The sequence below is a fragment of the Hemitrygon akajei genome, chromosome 5 (assembly GCF_048418815.1).
Source record: "Hemitrygon akajei chromosome 5, sHemAka1.3, whole genome shotgun sequence".
Lineage (NCBI taxonomy): Eukaryota > Metazoa > Chordata > Chondrichthyes > Myliobatiformes > Dasyatidae > Hemitrygon > Hemitrygon akajei.
This window is the reverse complement of record NC_133128.1, coordinates 154,954,719-154,968,614: the sequence shown is the minus strand read 5'-3', so window position 1 is coordinate 154,968,614 and position 13,896 is coordinate 154,954,719. Positions and strand designations below refer to the sequence as shown.

Sequence of the window (13,896 nt, the reverse complement as noted above, 5' to 3'; positions counted from 1 at the left end):
GCAAGTTCATAAAACTAGCATCCACTCCATTTGTTATGTTTCGATGGCAAACTGCCATCCAGCATTCAGAGTACTTTAAAGAAATGCCATACAAGTTTTTATACACAGGTCCTTCAATTTCCTTTCCTTACAATCCATTGTTCAAGTAAGAATATTCAGTAAACTACCAAAGGATCTCATGTTCTTACATTATAGAAGTTTTGATAAAGATCACTGTTGCAAACACATTTAAAACAGTTTTGAATATAGATGCAAAGACATCAAGAGTGGAGAATAAAAATATCCAGCAAGAAGACTCACAAGAATTGTTAATCCTTGCACACCTGGACATTGCCTGAAAATATGATGATATCCTAATATATCCTACACAGTGTTGAAAAATTGTGAAACATTCTCAATTATACAAAGTCATAACAGAGTAACAGCCTTGTTTAAGTGGCTTGGTAAAGAATTTAAAAATCCAGGTTAGAAACACATAATTATTTCTAACCTGGATATTGAATTGTGTAAGGTAAGGGAAACAAGTAGGGTAGTTATGGAAACTATGATGATTAAAGAAGAGGAAGTACTGGCGCTTTAAAAGAATATAAAAGTGGATAAGTCTCTGGGTCCTGACAGGATATTCCCTAGGACCTTGAGGGAAGTTAGTGTAGAAATAGCAAGGGCCCTCACAGAAATATTTCAAATGTCATTAGAAACGGGGATGGTGCCGGAGAATTGGCATATTGCTCATGTGGTTCCATTGTTTAAAAAGGGTTCTAAGAGTAAACCTAGCAATTATAGACCTGTCAGTTTGATGTCAGTGGTGGGTAAACTAATGTAAAGTATTTTTAAAGATGGTATATATAATTATTTGGATAGACAGGGTCTGATTAGGAACAGTCAACATGGATTTGTGCGTGGAAGGTCATGTTTGACAAATCTTATTGAATTTTTTGAAGAGGTTACTAGGAAAGTTGACAAGGGTAAAGCAGTGGATGTTGTCTATATGGACTTCAGTAAGGCTTTGACAAGGTTCTGCACGGAAGGTTAGTTAGGAAGGTTCAATCGTTAGTTATTAATATTGAAGTAGTAAAATAGATTCAACAGTGGCTGAATGGGAGATGCCAGAGAGTAATGGTGGATAACTGTTTGTCAGGTTAGAGGCCGGTGACTAGTGGTGTGCCTCAGGGATCTGTACTGGGTCCAATGTTGTTTGTCATACACATTAATGATCTGGATGTTGGGGTGGTAAATTGGATTAGTAAGTATGCAGATGATACCAAGATAGGTGGCGCTGTGGATAATGAAGTAGGTTTTCAAAGCTTGCAGAGAGATTTAGGCTAGTTAGAAGAGTGGGCTGAAAGATGGCAGATGGAGTTTAATGCTGCTAAGTGTGAGGTGCTACATTTTGGTAGGACTAATCAAAATAGGACATACATGGTAAATGGTAGAGCATTGAGGAATGCAGTAGAACAGAGTGATCTAGGAATAATGGTGCATAGTTCCCTGAAGGTGGTATCTCATGTGGATAGGGTGGTGAAGAAAGCTTTTGGTATGCCGTCCTTTATAAATCAGAGCATTGAGTATAGGAATTGGAATGTAATGCTAAAATTGTACAAGGCATTAGTAAGGCCAAATTTGGAGTATTGTGTACAGTTCTGGTCACCGAATTATAGGAAAGATGTCAACAAGAGAGAGTACAGAGATTTACTAGAATGTTACCTGGGTTTCAGCACCTAAGTTACAGAGAAAGGTTGAACAAGATAGATCTTTATTTGTTGGAGCGTAGAAGGTTGAGGGGGGACTTGATAAAAATTATGAGGGGGATAGATAAGAGTTGACATAGATAGGCTTTTTCCATTGAGAGTAGGGGAGATTCAAACAAGAGGACATGAGTTGAGAGTTGGGGGCAAAAGTTTAGGGGTAACACAAGGGGGAACTTCTTTACTCAGAGAGTGGTAGCTGTGTGGAACGAGCTTCCAGTAGAAGTGGTAGAGGCAGGTTCGATATTGTCATTTAAAAAAAATTGGATAGGTATATGGACAGGAAAGGAATGGAGGGTTATGGGCTGAGTGAAGGTTGGTGGGACTAGGTGAGAGTAAGCATTCGGCACAGACTAGAAGGGCCGAGATGGCCTGTTTCCGTGCTGTAATTGTTATATGGTTATATTAAACATTTTAGCAATATATGTTAGAGTAATCTATTTTAGAGGTCTGTTACCCATACCCAACAGTTACTTATATTTAATCAGCAACAGTGCACAATGACATACCTCTAAATTACATGAATGATTCTGATCAAGTTTACCAGTTACTCATTTTGATTTACAATTATTACACATGCAAATACAACCCAATAATTATGTCAACAAGGAATACATTTAACCCACGATGCCAAAAGTAATAGGGCAAAAAAGAATTTAGCATTCTTTGTAAATTAGGTAACCTTGCCTAAATAACCAGCTTTTGTCTAAATAAACAGAATTTATTAATGCCTCAAAACAAAATCCTCTTGATCTACAGACATCATTTTATATTACTTACTTACTGTAAGAACCCAGCATCCTTACAGCTTCACAGTTGCCAGACCAACAGACTTTACGGACTACTTGGATATCATTCCTACTAATACCCAAATCCACTTTAATTTTACATATACACTCAGTGGCCACTTTATAAGGTACATCTGCTCATTAATGCAAATAGCTAATCAGTGAATCATGTAGCAGAAACTTAATGCATAAAACCATGTAAACGTGGTCAAGAGGTTCAGGTGTTGTTGCAGATCAAACATCAGAATGGGGAAGAAATGTGACTTTGACCATGGAATGATTGTCTGTACTTACTGGGGTGTCTTGAGTATCCCAGAAACTGCTGATCTAGGACTTTCACACACACCAGTCTTTAGAGTTTACAGAGAATGGCACAACAAACAAAAAACATCCTGTGAGCAGCAGCTCTGTGAGCAAAAACATCTTGTTAATGAGAGAGGTCAGAGGAGAATGGCCAGCCAGACTGGTTCAAGCTGACAAGAAGGTGACAGTAGCTCAAATAATCACACATTACAACAGTGGTGTGCAGATCTGAATGTACAATATGTCGAACTTTGAAGTGAATGGACTACTGCAGAAGAAAACCACGAGCATACACTCAGTGGCCATTTTATTAGATATAGGAAATACCTAATAAAGTCACTACTCAATGTATGTTGCACAGTAATAGAGGTTGACCACCACAAATCCAGAATAATTGGGACCTGTGCAGTACCAGATTAGTGATTTTGCCAAATCACAGGTGGTTAGGTTAGGATTAAATAAACACCTCTAACCTACTTGATGATCACCTCACCCTTGGATAATAAAGAAAAATGAAACAACAAATGAAAGCAATTCTTTCACAAATTCCTCTACTGGTCTGCCAGAGTCAACTTCACTCAGTAGCCGTTTCATAAATGGAGCAATATTTAGTCTTCAAAGAGCATAATATGTCATTGTCCAGAGGGTGAATTAATGACATAGTTAGGCGGCATGTAGGTACCATAAACAATATTCTTTACTAAGAGTTCTGCTTTTGGATGCACAAAGCAGTTATCTAAAATCAGCATTACCTTACCATTGTTGTCCAGACTAACAAAGTTGCAATGAGCTCTTGCTTCCAGAACAAAGTAATGTTCAAACCATTCCAATATAATATCAGTTACAAACCATCCTTTTTTGCTGGCATAGTAAATTACTGGAAACTGCGTGATATCTTTGAAAGCTCTGGGATGTAAACTTTTGTTGAAGACTAATGATTTAGTCCTGCAGCATTAGAGCAACCCAAAACAATAACACAACCTTTTGATGCTTTATAACAGGTTGGCGATTCTGCATCCTCTGAGGTCAGTGCTTGTTTTGGAGTACAACGCCAAAACAAAGCAGTTTCGTCCACATTGTAGCCTACTTGGCACTTTATTTTCATCAGAAACTGACTTGGCAAACTCATCCACAAAAACTCAGCAGCTGTTTCTTTGTCTGCTGACTGTTTTTCACCACACACTGCACGAAATTTTATGCTATGCTGCTGCTTGAAATGCTGAAGCCACCCTTTATTGTAATCATAATCACAATCCAGTCCTAAGTCTTCATGAAATAATTTCACTTGTTCTTTCACTGTCTCCTGACAGCTCAGCAAGTTCACTAATGCAGAGTTTAAACCACTTTATCTAGTTGTTTTCCATCTGCGCATCTAATTTTTTGGTTCACTGTCAGCAAAGAACTAGAGTAACTTTTCTCTGTTTCTTTATATCATAACCTGTGGAAGAGCCACTGTTATACAAGTCGCATATGCTTTTCACAGGTACACCACTATCGAGTTTTTCAGAACTTCCACCTTACCTTGTGTAGATAACATATGGAGTTTGCATTTTAGACTACAAGAAGCACTTCCTTTATTCAATGAAGACATGACTGAGGCTAGATAAGCACAGGATAAAAATAAATGCAGAACAACAAAGAGGAACGACTTGCTGATTTTAAAGACCACACCAACAGCTGATCCTGCTAATGGCGGCACGGCAACAAAAGAAATGTTAAATTAGGCTGGCAAAAATTATGTCCAAACCAGCGGTGGAACCAGATTACTGACTGCCAGATTTGAGGTGGTTGACCCATATATGTTTCAACAGAGCAGGAAATGGACAAGCATTCCAGACTCCAGCTCTCGGTGTTTCTGATCCCCGGAGTTCTGGATTCCAACTCCAGCTCTAACAGCCACACACCTGACTCACAGTCTAGATCTACAGCTCTGACCATATAACCTGCTTCCACCTAGACTTCCTGCTCTAATTCAGACTAACATGAGAACCAGATGCCACGCATTCAGGATATCTAAACAACCGGATGCCAGATTTTTTTTTTAAAGAATTTTAGTGGTATTCCTCCTACGCTATCATCCTTTTCTGCACAACTAACCTTTATGAAAAACCACTAAAATTAAAGCAAATGTAAACATAATAATAGCAAAATATCAAAAAGACGCCACTTATCGATAGTGAATATTTTTAAACAGATCCTTCCGACAAGCATAGATATAATGGAAACAAAATACACAACAATACTTGTACATCTTCAAAGGTCTTGAAGCATTAAACATCTTTTGAAAATGCTTTCACTAGGAAATTGGTTGCCAATGCTACAATCAAAGCACATTTTCCAGAATAAGACCTCGCATCAAAAAATATTATATCCTACCTTTAAGTCTAGATGTACAATATTGTTCTGGTGGAGAAAAGCTACTCCTTCAAGAATCTGCTGAAGAAGCCTGATCACTTCCTTTTCTGTGGGAGCTTCATCTCGGTCAGCTGCACAAAGATTAAAGATTTCCCCTCCAGCAGCACTGGAAGAGAGAATTGTAACAATGTAATTTTTATTTGGCAAATCAAGACAATTCTGGTCACTGAAGATCTCAATGGATATGGTTTACTAATAACAATAAAACAATTCAAATTATTTTTATAGTGAAAGGTCAGCAACACTAAGTTTGCCAATCTTTTAACATAACTTCATCACTTTCACAAGGTCTCATTGTCATTCATTAGGTATGACACCAAGAAGCATATAGATTTCTAGCAAATATTACATATGATTTAAAAAATTAGCACAACTTTTTAAAAATTATACTAAGTGCAGTCATTTGTGTGATTAAAATAGCTTTGATAAATGTCCTTTGACCATTTACCTGGAGTTGTGTATGAAACCCCTCATTGCTTCTGCACAGTTTAAAACAGAACAATGTCGCACACGTTGCTTTTCCCCAATGCTTCTAAAACCCAGTATTTCAGAATTCATTGCCTTATCATCAGCTTCTCTTAACCTTTGTAGAAATGCACGTACTCTTGAAGTTTGACACTACAATATATTAATATTCAAGTGTCACATTGTCTGCTAATTTTGAGATGCCTTCGTCCACCCATCTCAGTATCATTAAAAACCTGGGGGAAATTTTGGCCAACTTGCATTCAGTCTGAAAAGTAACTAACCATTCACGACTACTTTAACATAAAATATAGCACAGTACAGGCTCTTTGGCCCATGATGTTGTGTCAACCATTTAACCTACTCAAGATCAATCTAACCCTTCCTTCTCACAAAGCCCTCCACTTTACTTTCATCCATGTGCCTAAGAGTCTCCTAAATGTTCCTAATATATCTGCCTCTACCACCAGCCCTGCAATGCATTCCATGCACTTACAGTCTGAGTTTTTAAAAAAGTCTACCTCTGACTTTCTTCTGATTACCTTAAAATTATGCTCTCTCATATTCCATTGCCACCCTGGGAAAAGGGCACTGGCTATCCACTCGATCTATGCCACTCATCATCTTCTACATTTCTAAAAAAAAATCATCCTTCCACATTCTAAAGAGAAAAGCCCAACCTTTCCACATAAGACATATCCCTTAATCCAGGCAGCTTCCTGGAAAATCTCCTCTACACAGTCTCTAAAGCTTCAAAATCCTTCTGATAATGAGGCGACCAGAACTAAACACAATACTCCAAGTGTGGTCTAACCACAGTTACATAGAGCTACAACATTAACTTGCAGCTCTTGAACTCAATCTCCTGACCAAACATCATACATGTTCTTAACCATTCTATCAACTTGTGCAGCAATTCTGAGGGATCTATGAACGTGGACCCCAAGACCCTTCGCACTGCTAAGAATGCTGTCATCAATCTCTATTCTGCATTCACGCTTGATGTTCCAAAGTGTATCACTTCACTTTTTTCATATCGAACTCCATCAGCGACTTCTCAGCCCAGCTCTGCATCTTATCAATTGTAACCTATAAAAAACATCTACACTATCCACAACACCATTAAACTTAGTGTCATCTGCAACCATACCAACCCACCCTTCTACTTCCACACAGATCACTGCAGAACACCACTGGTGACTGACTTCCAGGCAGAATATGCTCTTCTGGCTTATGTGGGAAAGCCAATTCTGAAACCATATAACCAAGTTTCATTGGATCCCATGCCTCCTGATTATCTGAATGAGGCAACTTATCAAATGCCTTACTAAAATCCATATATACAACACGCACTACTCTATCTTCATCAATTTGTTTCATCGTGTCCTTGAAGAATTTAATCAGGTTCATGAGGCACGACCTGCTGCTCACAATGCCAAACTGACTATCTCAAATCAGACTATATTTTTTCAAATATCATAAACCCTATCTTTAAGTATCCTCTCCAACAGTTTGCCAACCATTGAAGTAAGACTCACAGGTCCCTAATTCCCAGTGTTATGCCTGCTTTCTTTCTTAAACAAAAGAATAACATTTGCTGCCCTCCAATCTTATGGTACTACTTCTGTGGCAAGTGAGTCTGTAAAGATCATCGTCATAAGCACAACAATCTCTCCCCTCACTTCCTGTAGTAACTCGGAGTTTATCCAACTGGCATCAGGGACTTATCCATCCTAATATTTTTCAAAAGTTCCAGCACATTTGCTTTCTTATCTTCAAGATACTTCAGCATATGAGGCTGCTCTATGCGGACTCACATTCGGCAGGTTCCCCTTCATCAGTAAATACTGAAGCAAAGTATTCATTAAGGATCTCCTGTCCAAGGCCATGTTACAGTCAGGGAGTTGTGGTCAATCTGTCTAAAATGATCACCCACTGAGAGATCTGTCACCTGACCAAATTCATTGGCTAGTACTATATCCACCATGGCCTCTCCTTTAGTCTGTCTGTCCACATATTGTGTCAGGAATCCTTCCTGGACACACCTAACAAATTCTGCTCCTTCTAAACCTTTCGCACTAAGGAGGTACCAATCAATATGAGGGAAGCTGAAGTCACCCATACAAAATAACTATTAGTTTTACACCTTTCCAAAGTCTGCCTCCTGATCTGCTCCTCAGTGTCTGTTGCTTCTGGGGATTCAATAGCATACTTCCAAGAATTCTTGCTCCTTTCCCATTTCTGACTTTACCCACACTGACTCAGCAGATAATCCTTCCACAACTTTGTCCCTTCCTGCAGTCATGCCAACTGCTCCCACCTTTTACCATTCTTCTTTTTCCTTATGAACCATTTAAACCCTGGAACATCCAGCAGCCATCTCTGCCCTTGTAACAGCCAAGCCTCTAGTGACCATTACTTCGTAGGTCCACATATTGATCCATGCTCTAAGTCATGAACCTTTGTTCATGATCGTTCTTGCATTAAAATAGACATGCTTCCTACCTAGCTTCCTATATTCTCTCTGTAGGTCCTCATCCTTTTTCCTGCCTATGCCTTTGGTACCAATCTGTGCCAAATTACTGGCTACTCATCACACCCTCTTATGAATGCTGCAGACCTGATCTGAGATGCCCCTGACTCTAGCACCTAGGAGGCAACATACCATCCAAGAGTTTCTTTCATGTCTATGGAATCTCCTGTCTGATCCTCTATCGAATCCCCTGTCACTACTGCCTTCCTCTTCTTACCCTTTCCCTTCTGAACCACAGAGTCAGACTCATGTCAGAGAACCAGTCACTGCGGCTTTCTAGTGATTAGTCATCCACACCAACGGTATCTGAAGTGATATACTTATTGCGGAACAGGTAGACCCTGCGCAGTCTGCCAATTCCCTTTCCCTCTTTTGACAGTCACCCAGCTACCTGCCTCCTGCAAATTAGTTGTGACTTCCTCTCCATAGCCATCTATCAACTCCTTATTTTTCCCCACAAAATGTGAATCCATTTTGCCACTGTCACGTTAATTCCACACACCTTAATTTTGCTGCCCAGTCCATTCCACACAATAAAAAAGTCATATTACACCTTAACAAACAGTCAACACAAGGAGAGAAAATAAAAGCCACTCAACCTTTCTCTTTACCACTGACCTGTGTTCCTCTCAGTTCCCTAACACATTGCATTAAATTCCCCATTCCAAATTCTGCAATAGGTTTAAAGTGGGTAGTTTTACATATACTTAATATTCTTTTAGCAAATCTAATGGTGATGTGAACATGAGGAAATCTGCAGATGCTGGAAATTCAAGCAACACACACAAAATGCTGGTGGAACGTAGCAGGCTAGGCAGCATCTATAAGAAGAATTACAGTTGACGTTTTGGGCTGAGACCCTTTGTGATGTGTATAGTTTTATTGACTTTTATATTTGTGCTTCAGCAAAAGACAAGTAGAATACTTACTATTCTAATACGAGGATGATATCGTTATTCGTTTCATATACTTCATACAGGTCTATAACATGTGGACTCGACTTGGCCATTTCAAGTACAGCAATTTCATGAATGATATCAGATTTGCAATCCAGGCCACGACGCCTCTTCTTCAGAAACTTAGCTGCATATTCTTTCCCAGTTGCTTTCTCCACACATTTTCTCACTACAGCAAATTTGCCTCTGCAAAAACAAACGGTCACAATTGAACGAGGTAAATATGCAATTGGTCTTAAACACCTAGTTGTAAAATCTTCTGATATAAAAATCAATGTTCCTTTTGCACTTCTTAAGCTTCATTTATCATACCCAACTCTGAGAAAGAAGTTTGCTTTAAACTGAAGTGAAACAATTAGATTAAAAATGGTCAACAAGTGGTAAGGATGGGCCTCCTCACCTCTCCCCCACTGACCCTAAACACAGGTGCCGTCCAGATTTGTATCCTGAGTCCCCTCCTCTACTCCCTTTGTACCCATGACTGTGCTGCCACACACAGCTCCAATCTGATCAAATTTGCAGATGGCAAACACTGACCAACCTTATTTCTAGCAGTGACATACAGCTTACACCCTGACACAATAGTGCCAAGATAACAATCGCTCCTTCAATGTCCAAAATAAACAAAAGAGCTGATCATGGATTACAGGAAGAATGGGGTGACATGCTCGCCCACATCAACATCAAAGGGGCTGCAGTTGACAGGGCGAGTAGTTTCAAGTTCCTTGGTATATACATCACCCACGATTTCACCTGGACTGTACGGCAAAAAAATGCACAACAAGCATCTCTTCCACCTCAGGCAACTGAAGAAGTTTGGCATGAGCCTCCAAATCCTCAAGACCTTCTACGGGGCACCATTGAGAGCATCCTGACTGGCTGTATCACTGCCTGGTATGGGAACTGCACCAACCTTGATTGCTGGGCACTACAGAGGGTGGTACGGACAGTCCAGTGCATCTGTGGATGTGAATTTCTCTCCACTAAAGAAGGCCTGGAAGATCATCAGGGACACCAGTCACCACAACCATAAACTATTTTAGCTGCTTCCGTCTGGTACACAGTACTGCAGCATTAAAGCCAGGACCAACAGAAACAGCTTCTTCTACAAGCCATTTGACTTATAAATTCACATGTCTATACATTGCGACAGAGTCATAAACAAAAATTTTTATTCCTTCATGTTGTGGGACAGATGTAAGATTATATAAATTCAAATACATCACATCAAAGGAAGTTCAATGTTTGGAAAACTGTATTAAACTGATAGTAAGATGATTGGCAAAGAAACTATCTCAATCACATTATTAGATGAAGATGTTTATTTCAAAGCTCTCTCAAAAGGGTAAGAAATGTCTTTTGTCATATATGTCTATAATTAACATTTCCAGTTCTGCTTCCTCATTTTGAACCAATGCAAATGACTTCTCTTCATCTCTTAACAAGTGGGAAATCTACTTTTACAGAGTTTGGAATTTTTAAACTCAGATATTTTACATCAAGAACTAAAGGTTTAAAATAAAACTTGCTACAGAATAATTTAAACTATATTAAGAATGGTGGAATAATAGAATTGAGTTGATATATAATCATATTTATTTTCCAGTACTATCCCATTTGGTTAATCTACTCAATATTCAATTTTACCAAAATTAAAGTGGGAGTGGTCAATATTTAAAAGCAACAACTAAAATATCCAAAAATCTTTCTCAGACAGTAAAACTTTAAACTTCTCTTGCCCAACTTTATTGGTATTTGTTTATTATTGTCACATGCACCATGATGCAGTGTAAAGCTTGGCTTGGACACTGCTTATACTGATCAAATCATCACACAGCATATTGTGCTGGAATAAAGAAAAACATAATAGATTAAAAAATTGAAAAGTACAGTGCACGTAAATAATAAAGTGCAAAATCATAAATGAGACCGATACATCTTTCAACTTTTTATGCTATTGCAAAATGTTTAGATCATCAAATAAGTTCATCACTTAAAATCTGTTCTTGATGTGAAGCTGAACTTCTGAATCAATCACTCTCCATTTAATTTTGCTGCAAATATGAGATGACTAGAAGTGTGACACCAACTTTCACATTGTGAAATATCCCATATCACTTCACAGAATATTCCACAAAACAGAATATCAACTCAAATAAGCAGGTGGGTTTACCAGAGTAACTAAAAGGAACAAGATGGTTCAGAAGGGGAAATTCACAACGAGTGACAATGGAGTAATTGAGTAACAAAATTGCAGCTATCTTGGTTATTTGGACAAGAGAGATATGGGAGGAGAGATGTGATAAATGGGACTTGGGGTAAGTGAACAGCAAAGTTTTGAATATTATCTACTGTAATGTGACCAAATGAATTGCAGTGGAGCAATTAATTCTAGATATAACAAGTGAATAGATGAAGTATTCCAAGATTATTCTGAAACAGTGGAAGAATGTTGTCAAATTATAATACAGCCAACTGGCAGTGTAAGCGGCCCAGCCAACTAAGATTGGTAAATTGAAAGGCTTGCAACATCGTATTAAATAGCTGTAGATGCAACAGCTAAAAGTACCTTGTGAATCAAATGACTAAAAAAAGTTGCAATAAACAATGAAGAATAAGTAACTGCAAGAACTCTAAGTATATAAAATGAGGAGGGAACTAAACAAAAGTGAACATGATCCCTCAGAAATAGTCAATAACAAGAAACAAGGAAAAGGTCAAAACATTAAAGAATATATACTACCATCCTTCATAGAAGTCACTGTAGAGCAACTAAAAGGTTCAAGAAATTACATCCTAAAAAATCCAAGATTCATTAGTTTATAAAAGTCCCAAAAGTGATGGGTCCAGAGAAAACAGATGAGTAAGTTTTCTTCAGATAGTCAAATTTTATTGTTTCACATAAAAAGCTCCCTAGAAGTGTAGTTTAACTTCAACATTCTTGTACTTCAACCAATTAAGGCCAACAAATCAACCATCTTTCCAACACCTTCAAGCAATCTGCACGTCAACTGCCAACACATCCAGATGACTGCATGCCAATGTTTACTCCCCACAGGCAACCTTCCCTTCTAGTTCTGATGATTCAGGAAGCTGTTACCTCACACTCCAAAGTCCCCGAATAGTTAATATCAAGAACTGGACTTTCCCAGCATACAGCCGAACACCCAAAGACTAGCAACAGGCTAAATCAATAGAGAATGACACCACGGGTCTTAAATGGAGTGCCAGATCATCTTGCACGATTCCCACCAGAAAGACTTCTCGGGGGCGCGTTAATGTGAAAGGCACTAAATGACAGCCCACTTACCTACATAATTCACGACTCACACCGAGACGACCAAGCCCAGTATTTACTTGCCAGCAGGCCAGCCAAGCATTCACCACCAAATAATTTCATCGATAAAGCCCTCGAAAAGTACAGGCTGGCAGCGACGGGCACAGACGGCAAGATTCGCCAAAACAGTTAGTTTATTTCGTGACACTTGTCCCTAAAAAGTAACGTCACTTACCTGCCCAGCTCCTTCTGTGTCACCAGGTAGTTGTCGTAGAAGGAGGCGGTGGCGAAAGCGGTCTGGATGTGATCGAACAGGACGGGCCGCTTGCCCCTGTCCACCATCCGCTTACACCGATTCTCACACATGCTGGCGGCCGCTCCAACTTTTCCCTGACCCGGGCTCCAACTTCAAAGTCCGATGTGTGTGTGTGGGGAGAGGGGGAGAGAAGTTGCCCGCAGCCACCGCCTTTCAAAGTTTAGAAGCGACCCTCCTCTACACGCGCGGAAGAGCCGGTCCTCCGCTCACGGGCCATCAGCGCTCGAGCTCTACCGGACGGCACGGGGCGATCCGGCGCGCAGGCGCACCACCCGCCACTTCCCCTGCTCTCGATGCAACGGTTTTCCCCTGCCCCGCCTGCGCGGGCAAGCGGCCAGGCCGGCCGTCCGGCCGCCCGAAATTTAAAACACGCGTAAAATGCTAGAAACACTCAGCAGGTTGGCCGCTGTCGGAGACCCTTCGCAAGAACTGCCCGCTGCCGAAAGTTTTTTCCCGCTCGCCGGGAGGGAAGAGGGTGGGCCCTTGAGGCGTGTTCAATGCCATGAGCTGCTGAAGGAAAGAAATGAGTGCTACTGAGGAAAAATTCAGATTCAAAATCTGAGGCATGGAAATTGCTGCAGTGTGCAGGCTCAGACTCGGGCGACACGGTCAGCGCTGACTGTCCAGCGACAAACGTCAGTGATATTAAAGCTGTGTTCTGCTTTGAAGCCAGCATTTAGATCTAGAAGAATTAGAACTAAGACTCTATTGGCATCGGTGATGAGCCTAAGCACTGACAATTTTGGTAAAAGGCATCTCTGTGCTGTGGTTTGCTTTGAAACTTGACTAAAACTTGACTAAAACTTTTTGAGAATATTGTTCTCATTCAGAAAGTCGTTGAGTTGGCTGAAAATGACTTGCTCAAGAATCTTGCCCAGGAAAGGAAAATTTGATACAAGCCTGTAGTTAGCTGGTACCTTACTATCAAGATTTTTTTAGTAGGGGTTTGACTGTAGTTTTGAAGGCATCTGAAGAAACTCCAGTTTCAAGAGATGTGTTAATGGTCCTAAAAAAATTGAAAACACTATTTTAAAAAGTTCTTTTAAAAATGTAAGAACAGGAGCAAGACAGCAAGTTGGCTTTTTGTCACAATCTTAC

At 39.8% G+C, this 13,896-nt stretch overlaps 1 protein-coding gene across 1 annotated transcript in view; it reads right to left on the bottom strand.

Annotated features, from left to right (window-relative positions):
* The window catches only part of LOC140728350 (serine/threonine-protein kinase 17B-like), a 28,550-nt gene extending 15,406 nt beyond the window's left edge, over positions 1 to 13,144 (bottom strand). Inside the window, exons 1-3 of the mRNA XM_073046956.1 lie at positions 12,718 to 13,144; positions 9,179 to 9,391; positions 5,213 to 5,357 (exon numbers count right to left, since the gene is read on the bottom strand). Coding sequence (XP_072903057.1) covers positions 5,213 to 5,357; positions 9,179 to 9,391; positions 12,718 to 12,848 — 489 coding nt within the window. The 5' untranslated portion in view covers positions 12,849 to 13,144. The remainder of the gene's footprint in view (positions 1 to 5,212; positions 5,358 to 9,178; positions 9,392 to 12,717) is intronic.
* Positions 13,145 to 13,896: the final 752 nt, after the last annotated feature.